The sequence below is a fragment of the Pseudorca crassidens genome, chromosome 15 (assembly GCF_039906515.1).
Source record: "Pseudorca crassidens isolate mPseCra1 chromosome 15, mPseCra1.hap1, whole genome shotgun sequence".
In the NCBI taxonomy this organism is placed as follows: Eukaryota; Metazoa; Chordata; class Mammalia; order Artiodactyla; family Delphinidae; genus Pseudorca; species Pseudorca crassidens.
Window position 1 is genome coordinate 23,553,931 of NC_090310.1, and position 22,650 is coordinate 23,576,580.

Consider the following 22,650-nt stretch of genomic DNA (forward strand, 5'->3'; position numbering starts at 1 on the left):
TCTAGACTTCAGCATATATCAGTGTCTGTCAAAGCTGGTGTTAAGTACATGTGCAGTACTGTAGAGAGAGTAAGGTAATTCTCTGCAGGCAGAGTGTTATGTTGTAACTCTGAAGCATTTAAATTCCCCAAATCAAAATCTTTGATCTTTGCTAAATGCTTATATCCTTCATCATTAGCTACGTTAGTGAGTATATCATAAAGAGAAGCATAGTAACATTGATTTAATATGTATAACACTAAATGTGGAGTATTTTGGTCTTTCATAAATGAGAAAATGCTTGCATATGTTAGGAAAATCACGTACCTTTCTCCCTTTTTTAATTTGTGCCCAAAAATAGCAACTTTTTTTGCCCTATTTTTCTTCAGGATGAAGATATAACACTTCAGATAACAGAAAGTGAAGATAATGAGGAAGATGACATGGTTGATGTTATCTGGCGTCAGTTAATATCAAGCTGCCCATGGCTTTCAGAACTTGATGAAAGTGCAACAGAAGGAGTTATTAAAGTGTGGAGGAAAGTTGTAGATAGAATCTTCAGCCTGTACAAACTGTCTTGCAGTGCATATTTTACCTTCCTTAAACTCAATGCTGGTCAGGTAGGTAGCACAGTGTTCTGTTAGGAAAGTTTATTTGAAATTTCTTTTCTCGTAGATGGAAGCAGTATTCTGAATTGTCTTATTTTTTCCTTTTGTTTTTCATCCTTAGATTCCTTTAGATGAAGATGACCCTCGGCTACATTTAAGTCACAGAGCAGAGCAGAGCACGGACGACGTGATTGTGATGGCCACGTTGCGATTGCTCAGATTGCTTGTGAAGCATGCTGGAGAGCTTAGGCAGTATCTGGAACATGGCTTGGAAACAACACCTACTGCGCCATGGAGAGGTGATAGTCTTAAATGTTTCAGGAAAAATTATTTCTGGGTAGAAGATAATAAGGCTGTTGAAAAATAATAGTTCCCTGGACTTCCCTGGAGGTCCAGTGGTTGAGACTCTGCGCTTCCACTGCAGAGGGGCATGGGTTCAATTGCTGGTCAGGGAACTAAGATCACACATGCCAAGTGGCGTGGCCAAAAAAAAAAGTTCCTCTATGTTTACTATTTGAGTGTGTTATGAAATAGCTATATTAGTTCATAGGACACTCTGGACTGCTTGTTATACCACTTCCCTCCCACCTTTCAGAGAAATGGAAGGCTGAGAGGCGGAAGCTTTTTATATACAAAAGGAATTTTGGAGAGAGTGGTAAGAATAAGTTTCAAAAACTTTCATATACCCTTTGAAAAAATTGTCTGTTTCTGCCTTCTTTTACAGGCACTCACGAAAATATATTTCTCTATAACATTTTTGAATTGCTTAGGATTTTGATTATAGCTCTGTACCCTGACTAAACTTGCAAATCAAGAACTATTGTGTATGGTTCTTTGCTATCACAGGGAGAAATTTGAGGTTCTTGGAACTTATGCTGACATATATCAAGTTTTATCCTTTTGCCTCCACCATGTTGACTGTTTTTAATAACTTTAAAGTATTTTTCTTTCTTATCCTGAAGGAATTATTCCACAACTTTTCTCACGCTTAAACCACCCTGAAGTGTATGTGCGCCAAAGTATTTGTAACCTTCTCTGCCGTGTGGCTCAAGATTCCCCACATCTCATATTGTATCCTGCAATAGTGGGCACCATATCGCTTAGTAGTGAATCACAGGCTTCAGGTAAGGAATTTTAAAATACTGCTACTTTAAGTATAAATGAGTTTGCAAACAACGTTTTATAGGTAAAATTTTTTGAGCTTTATGTTCCAGAGTTGATAGAGTTTGTAATTTTTCCATAATAATAATAGTAACAATAATAACACCATTTATTGAGTGAGTAACTACCATGTCTGGCAGTAGGATGTGTGCTTTACATGATATCTTCAGTCTCACAGTAACCCACCAAGGCTTGGAGAAATCTCAGGTTCACCTAGCTGAATTAACTGGCAGACAAGGATGGAAAATAAGTTCTGGGCTCTGGCTGGGGGAACACTTTATTTGTTGAGACTCATTTATTATATTTTCCCCCATTTATCTTTTTTTTTTTTCGGTACGTGGGCCTCTTACTGTTGTGGCCTCTCGTCTTGCGGAGCACAGGCTCCGGACGCGCAGGCTCAGCGGTCATGGCTCATGGGCCCAGCCGCTCCGCGGCATGTGGGATCTTCCCGGACCGGGGCACAAACCCGTGTCCCCTGCATCAGCAGGCGGACTCTCAACCACTGTGCCACCAGGGAAGCCCCCCCATTTATCTTTTATTAGCTTATAATATTAATAAATATAGAAGCTGAACTTGTAAAAAGGCAAAATATCCATGATCTTTGGTCAGCTTAGTGCACAGAAGGCAAAATTAGTTAAATGAGTGCTCTGGGATCAAATACATTATTGATGTTTTCCCTAACTCAACATACGCACATGGAGAAGTATCCAAATTATACCTTATTCTCCCATTTCACTTTAGGAAATAAATTTTCCTCTGCAATTCCAACTTTACTTGGCAATATTCAAGGAGAAGAATTGCTAGTTTCTGAGTGTGAGGGAGGAAGTCCTCCTGCTTCTCAAGATAGCAATAAGGATGAGCCTAAAAGTGGATTGAATGAAGACCAAGCCATGATGCAGGATTGCTACAGCAAAATTGTAGATAAACTGTCCTCTGCAAACCCAACTATGGTGTTACAGGTACAAAAAAACCAACTCATATGTTTTAAAATAAATTTTTATTGTCACCACCCCCCCACCCAAAAAAACTCACCTAAAAACTAAACCCATAAAACTGTTACAGAAATATTATTCAAGGAGTAAAGCTTTTAAAATAACCAAAATTGGTTTTATAAATCTTTACTGATAGAATCACTGATCAAGGTTCTCTAATTGGTTAATGAACAAGATGCACACATTTCACTTGCAATATCCAGTGTTTGCAGAACTGTGCTGTGTGTAGATTTGTAGATGAGCATATTTGGATGTGCCGTGTGTGCAGGTTCAGATGCTCGTGGCTGAGCTGCGCAGGGTCACTGTTCTCTGGGATGAGCTCTGGTTGGGAGTTCTGTTACAGCAACACATGTATGTCCTGAGACGAATTCAGCAGCTGGAAGATGAGGTGAAGAGAGTCCAGAACAACAATACCTTACGCAAGTATGTTTTCATATACTTACACTCCAAAAACATAGCTGCCTCTTTTTTTTTTTAATGTAAAATACATATGAAGTTTGTCATTTTAACTAATTTTAAGTGTACAGTTCAGTTGCGGTAAGTACATTCACAGTGTGATGTCCAGTTCCAGAACTTATCCATCATCCCGAACATCTCCGTACCCATTTAATAGTACTTCCCTTCTCCCCTATCCCCAGCCCCTGGTTACCACTATTTTGCTTTCTGTCTTTATGAATTTGACTATTCTGAGTACTTCGTGTGACTGGTATCATATAGTATTTGTCCTTTTGTGTCTGGTTTATTTCACTTATCATAATGTTTTGAAGGTTCATTCCATGTTGTAGCATGTATCAGAATTTCCTTCCTTTTTACTTCTAAGTAACATTCCATCGTATGGATATACCACGTTTTATTTATGCACTCATCTGTCAATGGACACTTGAGTTGCTCTTGTCTTTTGGCTGTTGTAAACAATGCTTCTATCACCACACAAATATCTGTTTGAGTCCCTGCTTTTAATTGTGTGTGAGCCAGTGGATTTGCTGGGTCAGATAGTAATTCTATGTTTAACTTGTAGAGGAAGTGGTAAACTAGGTTCCAATTTCTCCATACCCTTGCCAACATTTGTTGTTTTCTGTCTTTTTGATAGTAACATCCTAATGTGTGTGAAATGGTATCTTGTGGCTTTGATTTGCATTTCTCTAATGACTAATAATGTTGAGCATATTTTCATGTGCTTATTGACCATTTGTATATCTCCTTTGGAGAAGTGTCTATTTGAATCCTTTGCCCATTTTTGAACTGGGTTGTTTTACTGTTGTTGAGTTTTAGGGGCTCTCTAAATATTTTGGATATTAATCCCTTATCATACACATGATTTGCAAATATTTTACCCCTGTTTTATGCATTGTCTTTTTCACTCTCTTGAGTGAAAAAAAAAGTCTTTTTTAAAAAAAATTTATTCCTGGCTGTGTTGGGTCTTTGCTGCACGTGGGCTTTCTCTAGTTGCAGAGAGCAGGGGCTACTCTTCGTTGCGGTACGCGGGCTTCTCATCACGGTGGCTTGTCTTGTTGCAGAGCATGGGCTTCAGTAGTTGTGGCACGTGGGCTCAGTAGTTCTGGCACACGGGGTTAGTTGCTCTGTGGCATGTGGGATCTTCCTGGACCAGGGATCGAACCTGTGTGGCCTGCATTGGCAGGCGGATTCTTAACCACTGCGCCACCAGGGAAGTCAAAAAAAAATGTCTTTTGATGCACATGATTTTTTAGTTTTGATGTAGCCCAGTTTATCAATTTTTTCTTTTGTTTTCTTCTAAGAGTTTTAAATAAAGCCTTAGCTTTTATGTTAAGGTCTTTGATCCATTTTGACTTATTTTTTGACATATAGTAAAAGGTAAGAGTTCAGCTTCATTCTTTTGTAAGAAGATATCCAGCTTTCCCAGCACCACTTGTTGAAAAGAGAAGGCACCTCTTTTATATGCTGGATTTTTTGCAATGCTGTTTTTAGTCAGTTACCTTGCTTATATTTTATTACTTTATTTTGACTATTCTTTGATACTGTTTACTTACACTTGACAATTAAATTGTTCCTTGTTTGTATTGAACTCTTTACGTCTTTCTGGTCAGAGAAGAGAAAATTGCAATCATGCGGGAGAAGCACACGGCTTTGATGAAGCCCATTGTGTTTGCTTTGGAGCATGTGAGGAGCATCACGGCGGCCCCTGCAGAAACACCTCATGAAAAGTGGTTTCAGGATAACTACGGTGATGCAATAGAAAATGCCCTAGAAAAACTGAAGACACCATCAAACCCTGCAAAGCCTGGAAGCAGCTGGATTCCATTTAAAGAGGTACAGAAAAATCTCAAGAATGCTACTGAAATAGGAAATTCCCTGAGATGAAAAATTTAAGTAAGGGGACTCTTTTTACTTAGAACACAAGAGAACTTTCTAAGCCCATGGAAGGCAGCCAGTGGTCAGTTTCTTGTAAAGAATATAGAGAAAGGTGTTTTCTTCATTTTTAAGAATTTGAGGATGAGTGGGCCTAGGGTGGCAAACTTTAATCTACTGAGGGTTCACACCAGGGAAGAATATACTGTAAGAAATTAGACAAGGAGGAGCTGTGGCCTTGAGCTAAATACTGACTGCCTGCTATATTCTTCTCATAAAAGATTAAGAAATTTAATCTTGGACCTATGTAGTTTTTCTTGGTGGAATGGTATTCAGTATTTCTAACAGACAAAATATTCGCACGTCACAACATCAATTTTTATAAGGAATTCTTTGACAGCAATTCTGCACAGCCTGTTTGAGGGATGATTAGTGTAATTAAATACTTGAGAATCCTTATTTTTTATGTTTTGGTCCCCTTAATTCTGTATGTTCTTTGGTTTTCATATGTTTCAGCAACAGCACCACTAGTTGGGGGAGCCTGTTTATTTATTTATTTAAAATTTATTTATTTTACTTTTGACTGTGTTGGGTCTTCGTTGCGGTGCGCAAGCTACTCATTGCAGTGGCTTCTCTTGTTGCAGAGCACGGGCTCTAGGCACGCGGGCTTCAGTAGTTGTGGCACACGGGCTTAGTTGCTCCGCAGCACGTGGGATCTCCCCTGACCAGGGCTCGAGCCCGTGTCCCCTGCATTGGCACGAGGATTCTTAACCACTCTGCCACCAGGGGAGCCTATTTAAGCTACCTTGTAGCTTTTTTTCTTATCCCTTCTTTTCTTATCCCTTTCCTATATTGCTCTTAACTGATTTCATTAACTTTAGTAATGAAAAAACTATTAAAAGATATAGTGTAGAGACAAAAAATATACCTGACTTTAACTAGTAAATGCAAAATAGAGGAAACTAGAGGAAATGCTAAATTCAGGGGAAATGCCTTAGAAGCACAAGATAAGAGCACTAACATGAAGGATGAAGTTTATTATGTGTGGCCTAGCCAAAACTTGTTTTCTCGTGTTCCAGCAGTAGTTTCTTGCTTCTTTGTGTTCTTCTCAGTAAATCAACCAAGAAATCCAGAGGAGGAGACAGGGAGAATAGTTTTTTTTTTAATTGAAGTATAGTTGATTTATAATGTGGCGTTACTTTCTGATGTACAGCAAAGTGACTCTTTTATATATATAGACTTACATTCTTTTTCATATTCTTTTCCATTATGGTTTATCCCAGGATATTGAATATAGTTCCCGGTGCTATACAGTAGGGCCTTGTTGTTCATCCATCCTATGTATACTAGTTAGTATCTGCTGATCCCAGTCCTTCCACCACCCCCACCCCCTTCCCAGGGGGAGTACTTTTAAAAAACCCCGTGTGTGTGTGTGTGAAATAAGTCATAGAGAAAACTTTTAGAAGTCCTATGTCCCTCCATAATTATATCTCCCTTTCCACAACCACTGCTCTGAATTAATCATTACTTACTTAAACAGTTTTTATTGATACATTTCTAAATGGTATATTGTTTAGCTTCTCCTGTTTTTGAATTTCATATAAATGAGATTATATTGTATGTACATGCATGTGTTTACCACTTCCATAATTGATGGATCAGCATTAGGTTTTTGTTTTTGTTTTAATGTCATCCATATTTTGTATACAGCTGAACATTGATAGATTATGGGACAATACCACAGTTTATCCTTTGTCCTGTCAGTGGATACTTGAGGTGTTTCCAGTTGTCTTTTTCCTTTTATGAACAAATGTTGCAAAAGATTGATTTAAAAATTTTCACATGAAAGCAGAGCCCAGAGTTCATTAAATCAGGTGTAGATTATTGAGTTAGCTACAAGTAGAGATACAGCTATACATGATCCACTCCTGTGAGTTATAAGAGATTGTGTGTTTTTCTGCATACTTAAAGTAGTCAGAGCTCTAAATTGTTACCACATTTTCAGATGGCTTCCTTAAGTATGTGTCTACCTGACAGCCAATAGCTGGCTATATCTTTTGCTCTACTGCAAAGACTGAAGTGACTTGTTTGGGCATTGATTGGACATAGCTTAACAGTGGGGAATTTGCTACAAGCCTTGAATTTTGTGATCACAGTAGTGATTTCTTTCCATCTGCTATGATTTCATTGCATATTTGTACACAGGAGGTGGGAGAGGTCTGAACAAAGTAGAAATCACCTAGAGCATATCAGCACACCAGTGTTTCCCCTCCCAGGATGGCCTGAATATGTAACATCAAATTAAATGTAAGAACTAGACAGGAGGTGTTTGTATTTTAAATTTATCTTTAAGGCAGATAGAATGGAGAAGAAAATAAGTGTTGTAATGGTATTGTAAACTTTTCCTATCTTAAATATAGATAATGCTGAGTTTGCAACAGAGAGCACAGAAACGTGCAAGTTACATCTTGCGTCTTGAAGAAATCAGCCCGTGGCTGGCTGCCATGACTAACACTGAAATTGCTCTTCCTGGAGAAGTCTCAGCCAGAGACACTGTCACAATCCACAGTGTGGGTGGAACCATCACAATCTTACCTACCAAAACCAAGCCAAAGAAACTTCTCTTTCTCGGATCAGATGGGAAGAGCTATCCTTATCTTTTTAAAGGTGAGATTTAAAAGAAGAACATTAGTCTGATTATTAACACTGTGTGTGTGAGTGTGTGTGTGTGTGTGTGAGTGTGTGTTAGGATTGTTTTAGGTGAATATCTATATGTTGTGAATAGCCTGGAGTATCCTGTATTTTGATAGAAGTAGTTGGAGGCTGTGTAGTATGATTTTCCATTGCTTCCTCTCTTCTTGCTTATGAACTTAAAGAAGCAGGGCAACTGAGGTACAGCTAATAATCCTAGTATCTAATACCTTGTGACAATAGAATGTTGTCTAATGCTCTCATTGTGCTTCTTTGGCTGTCACTTCTTGACTGCTGTTGCTAATTGAGAGGAGCACAAAAAAGTGGTATGTTTCCAGTCCCATCCCATTGCACTTCACCCCATCTGGTCACCTACTCTAGCTACTTTAATTTTGTTTCCATAGGATTGGAGGATTTACATCTGGATGAGAGAATAATGCAATTTCTGTCTATTGTAAATACTATGTTTGCTACAATCAATCGCCAGGAAACACCCCGTTTCCATGCTCGACACTATTCTGTAACACCACTAGGAACTCGATCAGGCCTAATCCAGTGGGTGGATGGAGCCACACCCTTATTTGGTCTTTACAAACGATGGCAACAACGGGAAGCTGCCTTACAAGCACAAAAGGTTGATTAAAATTAAAATATGTGCTTTTATTTGAATGTTAATAAACAAGTATATATATTAGTCTGTTCTCTGTTACATGTGACATATTTCTAGTCTTACTGCCCTTGAGGTTTTTTCCAAGTTTATAAGAGTTAAAGAAGGAATAGACACAACTTTAAATTTGGAGTTAATCACTGTGGCATCCTATTTTGTACCCGTGAAATTTATTACGATTTAGAACAGTTTTTTAGAATTCATTTAGCTAAGTAGCTGAGTGCTTAGTGTATATTACAGGAGTAGTACTAAGTACTACAGATAAGAAGATAAATTTTTAAAGTCACAACTTCAGGTTCCAACATCTAGACAAATAAAATGAATCTAAGTAGGGCAGGTATGGGAAGGAGCAAGAGTTTGAAAGCCTTCAGATTTTTTTAGGTAGGCCTAGGAGACTACAGAACAGGTACTGAGGGGGTGAATTGGAGGTGGAATTAGAGAAGGGCTATTTAAATTTTTGTCTAAGGTGTTTCTGAATATCTGTTGTTAATTTTACATTGATTAAGTCATATTGGTGAAGAATGAAATATGTGCAATAAATGAGTGATAAATTTTAAACAGAATTATATGTTACAAAGAAGAATGTAACTTGGATGTTGAGCTTGAATTGAACCTCAAGAAAATATAACAGTAGACAGAGTTTTCAATAAAGTAGTAATACCAAATTAAGAAAATGATATGTAGATTGTAAGAAAGATGCATAGTCCAGACGACTTGGCTATTTGATGGATGAGATTTAGCTAGCTAAGTAGAGAGTTCCGCTGAAAAACCAGTTTTTAAAATACTGCTTTATATTCAAGGTAATCTTTATCCTTATTTAAAGAAAGTTGATTTTTCCTTAAAAAAAATTTTTTTAAAGGCCCAAGATTCCTACCAAACTCCTCAGAATCCTGGAATTGTACCCCGTCCTAGTGAACTTTATTATAGTAAAATTAGTCCTGCTTTGAAAGCAGTTGGACTTAGTCTGGATGTGTCCCGACGGGATTGGCCTCTTCATGTGATGAAGGCAGTATTAGAAGAGTTAATGGAGGCCACGCCCCCAAATCTCCTCGCTAAAGAGCTTTGGTCATCTTGCACCACCCCTGATGAATGGTGGAGAGTCACACAGGTATGTGTTTTGTTTTAGACTATCATTAGTATTATTGTTTCTTTGCCTGCTTCCTGTCTTGTCTTGTTCACCTTCCTCCTGCCTCCCTCCAGACTTGGTAGTTTGAGACCTGCATTTGAATCTTATATTACATTTATTTTTATGAGGCATAGCCATGACTGGATGAAGGCAGAATGGAGGGGATTATGGATTAAATGAAAAGGAGAATAAAAACTTTAGAAAGGGAAAAACTAGAGAGGCTGAAGAATAGTTCTGTTTTTTTAAACCTGCATTCTGATACTGATTAAGTTGGACCAACCTGTGTCGTATGCTGTTGCTCAGTGCAGAGTTTCTGTGACTACGTGCAGCGTCCCTGCAGAGCGCTAGCTGTTTATTTAGAAATAAGGGAGTAGGATTATGGAGGTTTGTAAATTTTAGAGAATCAAGTCCATGTTGGAAGGAAATTTGCTAATGATGCTTAACTTGCTCCCCCATCCCCTCTTCTTTAGTCTTATGCCAGATCCACTGCAGTCATGTCTATGGTCGGATACATAATTGGCCTTGGAGATAGACATCTGGATAATGTTCTCATTGATATGACGACTGGAGAGGTTGTTCACATAGATTACAATGTTTGCTTTGAAAAAGGTAAAATTAAAGACTTTTTATATGAGGGTCGAATTTATTTTGGTGAAAGGACAAAAATATAATGATTTATCTTTTCAAGGTAAAAGCCTTAGAGTTCCTGAGAAAGTACCTTTTCGAATGACACAGAACATTGAAACAGCACTGGGTGTAACTGGAGTAGAAGGTGTTTTTAGGCTTTCATGTGAGCAGGTATGTGGTTTTTTTTCTCTTACACCTCTTAGTGTACCTGTTTAAATCAACAAATCCTTTGGAATGAAAAACTACATTTTAATGAGGAAACTTGTGGCAAAACTTAATTAAAAGTCTTCTGAAAACAGGTTCTACACATTATGCGGCGTGGCAGAGAGACTCTGCTGACACTGCTAGAGGCCTTTGTGTATGACCCCCTGGTGGACTGGACAGCTGGGGGTGAGGCCGGGTTTGCTGGTGCTGTCTATGGTGGAGGGGGCCAGCAGGCCGAGAGCAAGCAGAGCAAGAGAGAGATGGAACGAGAGATCACTCGCAGCCTTTTTTCTTCAAGAGTAGCTGAAATTAAGGTGAGGCCAATGATAATAAGTCATCGTCATCTTTTGGTTAATAGTTAACGTGTCCAGGACTTCCCTGGTGGCACAGTGGTTAAGGCTCCGCCCTCCCAATGCAGGGGGCCCAGGTTTGACCCCTGGTCCGGGAACTAGATCCCACATGCATGCCACAACTAAGACTTGATGGAACCAAAAAAAAAAAAAAAAATAGTTAACATGTCCAGGGAATTCCGTGGCAGTGCAGTGGTTAGGACTCGGCGCTTTCACTGCTGGGGCCTAGGTTCCAGCCCTGGTCGGGGAACTAAGATCCCACAAGTTGTGTGGCATGGCCAAAAAAAAAAAAGTTAACATGTCCATAAAAAAGTTGAGTGAAACTTTTTCTTTTTTTTAAAAAATTAATTAATTTATTTTTGGCTGCATTGGGTCTTTGTTGCTGTGCATGGGCTTTCTCTAGTTGCGGCGAGCAGGGCTACTCTTCGTTGCGGTGCGCGGGCTTCTCATTGCGGTGGCTTCTCTTGTTGCAGAGCATGGGCTCTAGGCACATGGGCTCAGTAGTTGTGGCTCGCGGGCTCTAGAGCGCAGGCTCAGTAGTTGTGGCAGACGGGCTTAGTTGCTCCGTGGCATGTGGGATCTTCCTGGACCAGGGCTCAAACCCGTGTCCCCTGCATTGGCAGGTGGATTCTTAACCACTGCATCCCCAGGGAAGTCCAAGAGTGAAACTTTTTCTAAAAATTGGTTTTGTACGACTGTAGTGTATAATACTGAAATGGCAGCGAAGTAAGACACAGCTTGCTGTGATCTTTCACTAAGAAATGCTCCCATGCAAAGACACACAGTCACCCTCACACATGGGAGGTGGGTTAATGATTTGAAAAAATTATACCTTTCTTAATAGACTGAAAAGTGTTTACCAATGACGGTTTTAAGTGTTCTTTACTTGGATAGCCTCCCTCCTTCTTGATTTTAATATCGTGGTAGCCAGTGATGCTAATCTTGTTTTGTGTGGCATGGTGGTAACTGCGTGTTATTGTGGAATTGAGTCTTCATTTTATGGCTGTTTGAATTGACCACATTAGTTATCTTTGTAAAAATATGGGTGATGCCATCACACACACACACCCTGGCTTTGTTGAGATTTAAGTAGAGTAACATGTGCAGAATGTCCTTCTAACATGATCCTTCTGACAGACATCATCATATCTCATAGTCAGCCCTATATAAGAATCTTCCTAATAATGTCTTTTTACAGGTGAACTGGTTTAAGAATAGGGACGAGATGCTGGTTGTACTTCCCAAGCTGGACAGCAGTTTAGATGAATACCTGAGCTTGCAAGAGCAACTAACAGATGTGGAAAAACTGCAGGGCAAACTGTTGGAAGAAATAGAATTTCTAGAAGGAGCTGAAGGAGTGGATCATCCTTCTCATACTCTGCAACACAGGTTTAAAACAAGAGTTGAACTCTTATTTCTAAAGATATGCCATTAAGGATAATTTTCATATTTTTGTGTAAACATTGTCAACTTGAATTAGAATTATTGCAGCAACTCAGATAAATAAAGCTCTCCCAAGGACTGCATTTTCAAAGTGTTAATAAAGCAGAATTCACTTAAATTTTCTGCTTTATTATATTTAATTTACATGTTTGAGTAACTATGGGAGATGGTGGACATGGTGGTTGGAACACTGAACTTGGATTCAGAAAACCTGGGGTTTGGTTTTCTCTCTGCGGTTTGTATCTGAATCCTTATTCATTTGTGCAGTGGATCTTGTCTGCTTGGCTGAGTTTTTTTGAGCATTAAACTAAAAGTGATCTAAGTGAATGAACCTTGCACAGAGCTGCTGCCCAGCTCAGTGAAGGGTGGTTAAATGTATAAGTGCCAAACACTGCCGGAGACGCTGAGATTACGGAGACCTATTAAGTCTCAGTCTTCCATACTTCAAATAACTCGTAACCCTGGCAAATGTGGTAGAATTTTATTTAAAATGTTGAGTGTAGTTAGGGAACTCTGTAGGGTCAGGAAAAAACAGAGAAGGAAAGGACATTTGAGCAGTGCCCTCAAGATTGAAAAGGAGCTTACCAGGCAGTCCAAGTATAAGCAAAATGTACTTTCAGGGTGATGAAAGTACACAGAAGAAAGAAGAGCAATCAAAAATTTTTCCTTCCATTAGGTATTCTGAACACACTCAACTACAGACTCAGCAAAGAGCTGTTCAGGAAGCAATCCAGGTGAAGCTGAATGAATTTGAACAGTGGATAACACATTATCAGGCTGCATTCAATAATTTAGAAGCAACACAGCTGGCAAGTTTGCTTCAGGAGATAAGCACACAAATGGACCTTGGTATGGGCTGACTTATTTTAGATATACATGTGAGCATGTGGGTTTTGTTGTTGTTGTGTTCGTGTGTGGAGTTCTGGTTTGTACTCCCTTTCAGTAACTGCTGATTTGAAATGGTTTCATTGTAATCAATGATTATCTTTTACCCAAAGGTCCTCCAAGCTATGTGCCAGCAACAGCCTTTCTGCAGAATGCTGGCCAGGCCCACTTGATCAGCCAGTGTGAGCAGCTGGAGGGGGAAGTCGGTACCCTCCTGCAGCAGAGGCGCTCGGTGCTGCGAGGGTGTCTGGAGCAGCTGCACCACTATGCAACCGTAGCTCTGCAGTATCCGAAGGCTATATTTCAGAAACATCGAATTGAGCAATGGAAAACCTGGATGGAAGAGCTCATCTGTAACACCACAGTAGAGCGCTGTCAGGATCTCTACAGGAAGTAAGTTTGATCACTTTCCATTTTCTTTACTTCTCATTGGGACTGGAAGCAAAGTTGTGTTCATGTTTTTAATTGCATAGTATTCTATTTTTCTGAAAGAAACGGTTGATAGATGGAATTTAAATGGAGTCACTTTTCTCTTGGTTTTAAGAGGGTTTGAGCTCATGTTTTCCTTTAAAAGACAGTGTGTTTTTCCTAATTGATTAAAATGTATCCCAGTGTAATAAGCATGGTTGGATCAGGGTAAAGAGAGCTGAATTCAAATATTGATTCTATCGCTCACTAACAAGTTATCTTAGGAAGCTACTTTCGCTTTCGAGACCTTTTCTGTAAAACGGAAATAATGATTTCTACTCTTCAAGGTTTGAAGATCAAATGCAGTATTCCATATTGTCTTTTTTCGTATTTTGTAAGGCGTGAACTTTTTTTACAAGCACCTCTTTCTCTGTTTACAGATATGAAGTGCAGTATGCGCCCCAGCCACCCCCAACCGTGTGTCAGTTCATCACTGCCACTGAGATGACCCTGCAGCGGTACGCAACAGACATAAACAGCCGTCTTATTAGACAGGTGGAACGCTTGAAACAGGAAGCTGTCACTGTACCTGTTTGTGAAGATCAGTTGAAAGAAATTGAACGTTGTATCAAAGTTTTCCTTCACGAGAATGGAGAGGAAGGATCTTTGAGTCTAGCAAGTGTTATTATTTCTGCCCTTTGTACCCTCACAAGGTGAGTTAGCTGACCACATAGTGAGACCATTTCATTGTCTTGCGAACATTGATGCTTATGGAGAGTGCATGTGTCTTTTGTTTGATCCCAAACTTAAGATATCCTTTTTCTTTCATTAGTCTTGCTCGGTGTAAGACTGCTTTATTTCCTTTCAGATTTTGAATATCCCATTTATGTGTGTTTAGCTAAGTCAGTTTCACTGTACAAATATTTATCTCATTTTTTAGACGTAACCTAATGATGGAAGGTGCAGCTTCGAGTGCTGGAGAGCAGCTGGTTGATCTGACTTCTCGGGATGGAGCCTGGTTCTTGGAGGAGCTCTGCAGTATGAGTGGAAATGTCACATGCCTTGTTCAGTTACTGAAGCAGTGTCACCTAGTGCCACAAGACTTAGACATTCCTAACCCCATGGAAGCATCTGAGGCAGTTCACTTAGCTAATGGTGTATACACCTCACTTCAGGTGAGTACTTCTAAATTAGCTTAAATTTTAGAAGTTTGTTTTCGGTATTGAACGTTGTGTTTCTCATCTCTGGGTCCGAAAAGTGATTTGACTTCCTCCCTTTTAATGCTGCTTTCTCTAAACTCAGAAAGCATTAAAATATGTTTCTCACATATTTATAGGAATTAAATTCAAATTTCCGGCAAATCATATTTCCAGAAGCACTGAGATGTTTAATGAAAGGAGAATACACATTAGAAAGTATGCTTCATGAACTGGACAGTCTTATTGAGCAGACAACTGATGGTGTTCCTCTGCAGACTCTAGTTGAATCTCTTCAAGCCTATTTAAGAAATGCAGCTATGGGACTTGAGGAAGAAACACATGCTCATTACATCGATGTCGCCAGGCAAGTGAATGCTAAGCTGTGTTCTCTTTTCTTGTGAAAGAGATGGGTAGCCAGATAAAAGTTTTGAGTTCTTATTTTACTGTAAGCTTACTTTTAATTTTCAGAGCAGATATATATATATATATATAAGCATTTATAAGTAATGTCTTTAAAAAAAAAAACCTTTTATTTGGGGGAATTCCCTGGTGATCCAGTGGTTAGTACTGTGCGCTGAGGGCACGGGTTCAATCCCTGGTTGGGAGCTAAGACCCTGTGAGCCTTGAGGCAGGGCCAAAACAAACAAACAAAAAACAAAAAACCCTTTTATTTGGAAATAATTACAGACTCATAGGCAGTTGTGTTTAAAAAAAAAAGTGTGCAGGGAGGTCTTGTGTACCCCTCATTCCTCCTTCAGTGTAACGTCTTGCATACCTATGGTACAGTAGCAACACCGTGAAATTGACATCGGTACAGTCCACAGAGCTTACTCAGATTTCACCAGTTACACATGCACTCGTGTGTGTGTGTGTGTGCGTGTGTGTGTGGTTTTATCACGTACATATATGTATTCTTTTAGGGCTGTAGTTTCACCATACATGTGCACACACAAAGTAGAGTGTGGTACTTTTTAAGCCAGCCCTTGGAACTCCATGGAAGCATCTGAGCCAGTTTAGTTAGCTAGTGGAGTATACACCTCATTTCAGATGAACACTTTTAAGTTAGCTTAAGTTTTATAAGTTTGTTTTAGGTATTGAACATTGTATTTCTTGACTCTTAAATCTAGGGTAACAATTTGACTTTGGAACCTGTAGAGGTTGGGCAGTTTCTCCAGCCATGCACTGTACCCAAAGCTAAGCCCTACTCTTTGTGCTTCGTGACTCAAGGCCTCTTTCTGTGGCATTCTGATGTCCAGTTCCCTTCAGAAGGTATAATTGAGAGAGTAGAAATGAATTGACCCACCATACTTCCTCCCATGGGAAAATTTCCAAGATACAAGAAAGTAGAATAGTAATGAACCTCCATTTTACCAACTTCAGTAATTATCGGTACCTGGTTAATCTCTCTCTCTCTTTCTTGCACCTGTTTAATCTTATTTAAATTGTACTGCTCCAGTTATTTTGAAGCAAATACCTTTTCACTCTTAAACTGCAGGAAGTATATATCTAAAATGCAAACTTATTTTTCTTAATTTATGGAGTCTTATTTCACCAAAAAAGGTAACAGCTCCTTAATGTTTTCTTTTATGTTGCATTAAAAATTTTCCTATTTTCTTGTTTCTTTGTAGTTGTTTTACCATAAAATTTAAAAAGTAACTGTAATCAGTATAGCATAAACATAAATGCCAGCCAAATAGTGATTTAGATTATTTGCACAAGAGCTTTATCATAAAATTTCTAACATTATTTTAAAACTTAGATGCTAAATCTATACACTTTTCTTCCTCACAAAATTTCAGCCCTTATTTTCCCTTAATATCTAATCTAGATTCCCTTTACTGTCAAATGGAGGAATGTTTCCTTCCATGTATGCATTGGGTTACAGACTTCGTGTTTGATTCTGTTACAGCCTGTGTGTATCTTGTATTAGAGAAACTTTTTGGTAATCTCAAGTAAAACTTTATACCATCATGCAGCTCTTTTTCCATTAGAAATTTCTCGGGTAGCCTAAATTTTAAATTCTCTTAATAATTCCTGATAGTTTTATAGCTATTTATGTGTGTGTGATAAAGTTGAAAATCTAGTTAACATTAGTTTTACTGATAGTAGTCATAGGTACTGGGAATTGTATTTTTGCTTTTTTATATAAAATGTTTAGAATAGTGCTTGGATACATAAACACTACGTAAGTTCTTAATTTAATGATAATGTGAAAGGCAAATTTCTGAAGACCTACCTTCAAGCTATGCATTATTCGAAACTCAGCATGCCAAAAATGATAGGTATTTCCATTTACTGTCTGTAGCTGGCTCTGCCATGTGACAGTAGTGTGAACATACTTGACAACTTTTGCTAGGTCCACCGGCTTTAGAACTGTGTGATTCTCGACATTTAAAAAAAAATATTGTCATTTTATATTATTTTACATTCTGTGTATAAAGTGAGACTGTAATACTTTATATAGTTCTTTTTAAAATGTCATAGTTCAAATTTGCATAAACTTTACTCACATTAATGATGGCTAATAACACTCCTTCCTTCATACAGAGACTTTTCCCCTAGACTCCATACACTAGCTGTAAGACTTGTTGATCTTACATTTTCCCCCAAATTTAATACTCTTCAGCGAGGGTTTTAACTCTCCTTTCTTTTCCTCTAGAATACTTCATGCTCAATATGGTGAATTAATCCAACCAAGAAATGGTTCAGTTGATGAAACACCAAAAATGTCAGCTGGCCAGATGCTTTTGGTAGCATTTGATGGCATGTTTGCCCAAGTTGAGACTGCTTTTGGCTTATTAGTTGAAAAGGTAAATATTGACATGGTTTTATGAATAATGCAAATGTAGGAAAGTAGTTGTTCAGTGTGTGAAGAGTGGAGAAGTGAACTTGCTTTTCTTTCATTTACATAGCTAAATAAGATGGAAATTCCTATAGCTTGGCGAAAGATTGACATTATAAGGGAAGCCAGGAGCACCCAAGTCAATTTTTTTGATGATGATAATCACCGACAGGTGCTTGAAGAGATTTTCTTTCTAAAACGACTACAGACAATTAAGGAGTTCTTCAGGCTCTGTGGTACCTTTTCTAAAACTTTGTCAGGTAATATTTCACTCTTAAACAAGCTGGGTTTAGTTGTGTAGTACTTTGGAGGGGGACAGGATAGAGTAGGCTTAATTTAATTGTAAATTAAATTAAAATACTAAGTTAATGCAATCTTCAAGTTTTTAAATAAGCAGCATTATTACCTTATTTTAGTGTTGCATGAAATACTGAAAGAAAAATTTCCTTTTTTAGGATCAAGTTCACTTGAAGATCAGAATACTGTAAATGGGCCTGTACAGATTGTCAATGTGAAAACCCTTTTTAGAAACTCTTGTTTCAGTGAAGACCAGATGGCTAAACCGATAAAAGCATTCACAGCTGACTTTGTGCGGCAGCTCCTGATTGGACTCCCGAACCAAGCCTTGGGCCTCACGCTGTGCAGCTTCATCAGTGCTCTAGGGGTAGACATTATTGCTCAAGTGGAGGCAAAGGATTTTGGTGCTGAAAGCAAAGTTTCAGTTGATGATCTGTGTAAAAAAGCAGTGGAGCACAACATCCAGATCGGGAAGTTCTCTCAGCTGGTCATGAACAGGGCGACTGTGCTGGCGAGCTCCTACGACACTGCCTGGAAGAAGCACGACTTGGTGCGCAGGCTGGAGACGAGTATCTCCTCCTGTAAGACAAGCCTACAGCGCGTTCAGTTGCATATCGCCATGTTTCAAGTTAGTATTTCTCTTTATAAAGGGGTTTTTCCTCAATGTAAGAATTTGAAAAACTGCGGGAATTAATACAGAACAGTATAAAAAAGAGAAAATTTTAAACTTCCTGAATTGTGCCAGCCCAGAGCAAACACCGAAATACATTAGCATTCCGGTGCTGTCTTTCCAATTATTCCTTGTTTCTCTTTTACGTAGTTGAGATCATTTTGTGTTCATGCTTTGTGTCCTTTGAATTAGTTTCCATCAGAGTTGTATGGTTCGTGTTTTCATTAAGTATTACTTGTAAATGTAATTTCTAACAGTTGAATGTGTTCGTTAGGTGGATATGCCTTCTGTACTGTCTAACATAATTATTTCTAAAGTGACTTCTGTTTCCCTGATTCTCTAAGCTCTGTGCATACATTGGTCATCACTTGGGAACTGTTTTTTAGAAGGCTGTTTTTGTCCTTGTTTGTTTAGAGGCAGTATGACAGGCTTTGGGGGAGTGAGATGGATTTGGATTCAGGTATATGAACTTAAGTTTAACTTCCCTTAAGGTCTGATTTCCTTACTTGTAGAATGGGGACAGTATCTCTCTAAAATGTTGATGACTGTGCAGGTTAAAAATGATGATTTGTGGGGCTTCCCTGGTGGCGCAGTGGTTGCGAGTCCGCCTGCCGATGCAGGGGACACGGGTTCGTGCCCCGGTCCGGGAGGATCCCACATGCCGCGGAGCGGCTGGGCCCGTGAGCCATGGCCGCTGAGCCTGCGCGTCCGGAGCCTGTGCTCCGCAACCGGAGAGGCTGCAGCGGTGAGAGGCCCGCGTATCGCAAAAAAAAAAAAAAAAAAAATGATTTGTGTAAGACACTAAGCACAGTATAAATTATAGCTATTTTTCTTCTTTCTTTATTTCAAATATAGGCTTCAATATTGTCAGTAGCTTCAGACAAGTTGTAACTCATGGAGTAATATTGGGGGACTACATTATCCTGGGATCTGTTTTGGCACAAACACTGGTTACTTTGTGTAACCAAATTTGTTTTCTGAAATGTATATAAAGCAGTTATATTTGGCAGTGTTACAAACCAGTTAATAACTTCATTTATATTGAAGCTACTTCCCAAGAGTGGAATTGGTGGGGCATGGAACCAGTGTATTTCCTTCTGTTTGCAGTTTTATCATTAGCTGTGTTCTTACCTCATAAGAAAAGTAATTTATTCAAATTCTGAAGTTGCATTTATTATATATTAACAGTTCTTCTAGCACATTGGGATTTTTTGGTATTTATTTTACTTCTAAAAAATATAATGTTGAGGGGCTTCCCTGGTGGTGCAGTAGTTAAGAATCCGCCTGCCAATGCAGGGGACACAGATTCGAGCCCTGGTCCGGGCAGATCCCACATGCCGCAGAGCAGCTATGCCCGTGCGCCACAACTACTGAAGCCTGTGTGCCACAACTACTGAAGCCCGCGTGCCTAGAGCCTGTGCTCCGCAACAAGAGAAGCCACGACAATGAGAAGCCTGCGCCCCGCGACAAAGAGTAGCCCTCGCTCACTGCAACTAGAGAAAGTCCGCGTGCAGCAGCGAAGACCCAATGCAGCCAAAAATTAAATAAATGAATAAATTTATTAAAAAATACATATATATATATATAAAATGTTGAAAAGTTTTTTTTTTTTTGGTACACGGGCCTCTCACTGTTGTGGCCTCTCCCGCTGTGGAGCACAGGCTCCGGACGCGCAGGCTCAGTGGCCATGGCTCACGGGCCCAGCCACTCCGCGGCATGTGGGATCTTCCCGGACCGGGGCACGAACCCGTGTCCCCTGCATCGGCAGGCAGACTCTCAACCACTGAGCCTGAAAAGTTTTATTGTTTAATACATTTTAGAGTTTATTCCCTTAAAAAATTGACAGCTATATGGAAAACATTATCAAAATCCTTCCAGTTTTGTTCATCTGAACACATTTTAAGCTGTAAGCACAATGTAACTTTTAAATTTTAACCCAAATGCCCCTTGGGCCTTCTGGGGCCACCTTACAGCATACAGGATGGCTTGATCCTCTGTCAGTAGTTACCTATGCCTTTCTGTCGCTTGTAGGTTCTCTGGAGAATTCTTTCTTCTGTGACTGCTGCCATTGCTTCTTTCAGTTACTTGTAAACTCCGTGCTGGGGAACTCTTCCCCTACCTTGCCTATTCCAACTTCTTAACTGGAGATTATATTTTACGGGGATTGTGCAGCAGATTTTTACTTAGACTAGGAAACATCTTCAGAATTACTATTTAAATGTTGCATATCAGTGATCCCAGAAATTTATCAGCCATTCTCTACCTCAGGAAATTTTCCACCTGGTTGATTCTTTTATTGTGTTTCTGTTATTCTTCCCTGCTCACCCCACCTTGCTGCAGCTGGGTTTTTTCCCTCTTCCCCCAGTCCTAAATCACACCTCCCCTCCCTTGTTTATCTAAAGGCCTTTTTCCTGCTTATTTTATTACATTTCTTTTTCTTTGAACAGTGGCAGCATGAAGATCTCCTTATCAACAGACCACAAGCCATGTCGGTCACTCCTCCCCCTCGTTCTGCCATCTTAACCAGCATGAAAAAGAAACTCCATACTCTGAGCCAGATTGAAACTTCAATTGCAACAGTTCAGGTGTGTTTTGTCAGATCCTCCTTCTGGTACATCTTACTTTTAGAAATGACCTCCACTGTGGTGAAGTGTTAGTGCTCTGTTGTTCAGTCTGTCCTTGGCTTCTAAGCCACAGGAACATAATACCTTTTCACTTTTATTTTTAATTTATATCTTTTTTTCTTACCCTCCGAAGTAACTGAATCTTAGCAGTATATTTTGAACCAAGAATAGAGATATACTAAATATTCCAAGTTTTTAATGAATTTGATATTACCATGCTTTTATACATAAAGGGGACCTTGGTAATGGGAAAAACTCGAATACCAAATTTATTTTCTGAAATGTATACAAAGCAGTTATATTTGGCTTATTATTAATATCCAAGAAGCTTAGGCATTTCTTTACTTCTATTGTGCAGTTACTTAATGGAATTTTGTGATGTCAAAGGCAGCAGAACATTTTTCCAAACCATTTTTATTGACTATTTTTTGGTCATTTCAGCAAAATATTTAATCTCGCTTTCCTTTTTTAAATAAGAAAAACTGGTTTGATGATGGCTTTATATATCTCTATAGTGAATATTCCTATATCTCGTACACTCAGTAGTAACTGACATGTTTCTGTTCTTTTTATAGATTAATACTAGTATAAAATCAAGTATAATCACTTTTATAATAATTAAAATTTTTTTAATAAAATTTTTCTGGAGCTCACTTCTTTGAAGATTGAAATACCTTTTCTCTACAGCATGTTAGTCCTAGTTTTCAATTTAGGAGAATGAACTCATGCCCTTTCTGATTTTAGAGGTGTATATGTGTGAGAGAAAGAAATAGGGGAGGGAGGGGAGAGCGAGAGCGAGAGCAAGAGAGAGACTATGAATGTGAATCCCTCCGCTCAAAACGTTGAATAAATAATGAAGCAACTTCGTTATATAAAATCTTCCTCGTCATGATAACCTGGCTGTATTTTTACCATTATTCGTAAATTTTTGCATTTGTGGGAATCTGATTTTCATCTTTCACAATCAAAAGTATAAATGGATTTTCTTGTAGATAGCACATATAGTACAGTGGGAATTTGGTGTAGCAGGTGTTTTGTTTTAAGGACTATTTTATTTAAAAATGAAAATGAAACTTCTTTCTGCAAATTTTAAGACAATAAACTGAAAGCCAATCCTTACCTATCCAAAACGTGTTTAGCCTTAAATATTCAACGTGAAATCAAGATTAATTCCAAAAGGTGACAGTTTGTTAAAGATGTTTTCTAATTTACTTATGCCCCATCCTACTTCTTTTGAATCTCTTGTATTTATATAAAATGCTCAACAGACGGGAAGTGAAGAGTGTCGTTTTCACTGAGATTCTGCTGGCTTTTATAGGAGAAACTGGCAGCACTTGAAGCAAGTATTGAACAGCGACTCAAGTGGGCAGGTGGTGCCAACCCTGCACTGACACCTGTACTACAAGATTTTGAAGCAACAATAGCTGAAAGAAGAAATCTTGTCCTTAAAGAGAGCCAAAGAGCAAGTCAGGTATAGGCACTCATGTGCGCCATTTTGTTTTCTGTTACAGGATTATATAATTGATTGGAAGTTACATGTGGGATAATT

General features: G+C 38.9%; 1 protein-coding gene across 3 annotated transcripts in view; it reads left to right on the plus strand.

The window, feature by feature from the left end:
- SMG1 (SMG1 nonsense mediated mRNA decay associated PI3K related kinase) overlaps positions 1-22,650 on the plus strand; it is a 97,767-nt gene that overhangs the window by 62,606 nt on the left and 12,511 nt on the right. For all 3 annotated transcript variants that reach the window (XM_067706531.1, XM_067706532.1, XM_067706530.1), the window contains 23 exons: positions 369-599; positions 709-886; positions 1,550-1,711; positions 2,490-2,707; positions 3,009-3,163; positions 4,807-5,029; positions 7,489-7,735; positions 8,164-8,393; positions 9,286-9,534; positions 10,023-10,161; positions 10,241-10,350; positions 10,479-10,697; positions 11,932-12,122; positions 12,853-13,025; positions 13,175-13,454; positions 13,910-14,182; positions 14,410-14,644; positions 14,806-15,032; positions 17,328-17,478; positions 17,581-17,770; positions 17,966-18,435; positions 20,925-21,062; positions 22,420-22,572. In XM_067706531.1, coding sequence (XP_067562632.1) covers positions 369-599; positions 709-886; positions 1,550-1,711; positions 2,490-2,707; positions 3,009-3,163; positions 4,807-5,029; positions 7,489-7,735; positions 8,164-8,393; positions 9,286-9,534; positions 10,023-10,161; positions 10,241-10,350; positions 10,479-10,697; positions 11,932-12,122; positions 12,853-13,025; positions 13,175-13,454; positions 13,910-14,182; positions 14,410-14,644; positions 14,806-15,032; positions 17,328-17,478; positions 17,581-17,770; positions 17,966-18,435; positions 20,925-21,062; positions 22,420-22,572 — 4,842 coding nt within the window. The remainder of the gene's footprint in view (positions 1-368; positions 600-708; positions 887-1,549; positions 1,712-2,489; positions 2,708-3,008; positions 3,164-4,806; positions 5,030-7,488; positions 7,736-8,163; positions 8,394-9,285; positions 9,535-10,022; positions 10,162-10,240; positions 10,351-10,478; positions 10,698-11,931; positions 12,123-12,852; positions 13,026-13,174; positions 13,455-13,909; positions 14,183-14,409; positions 14,645-14,805; positions 15,033-17,327; positions 17,479-17,580; positions 17,771-17,965; positions 18,436-20,924; positions 21,063-22,419; positions 22,573-22,650) is intronic.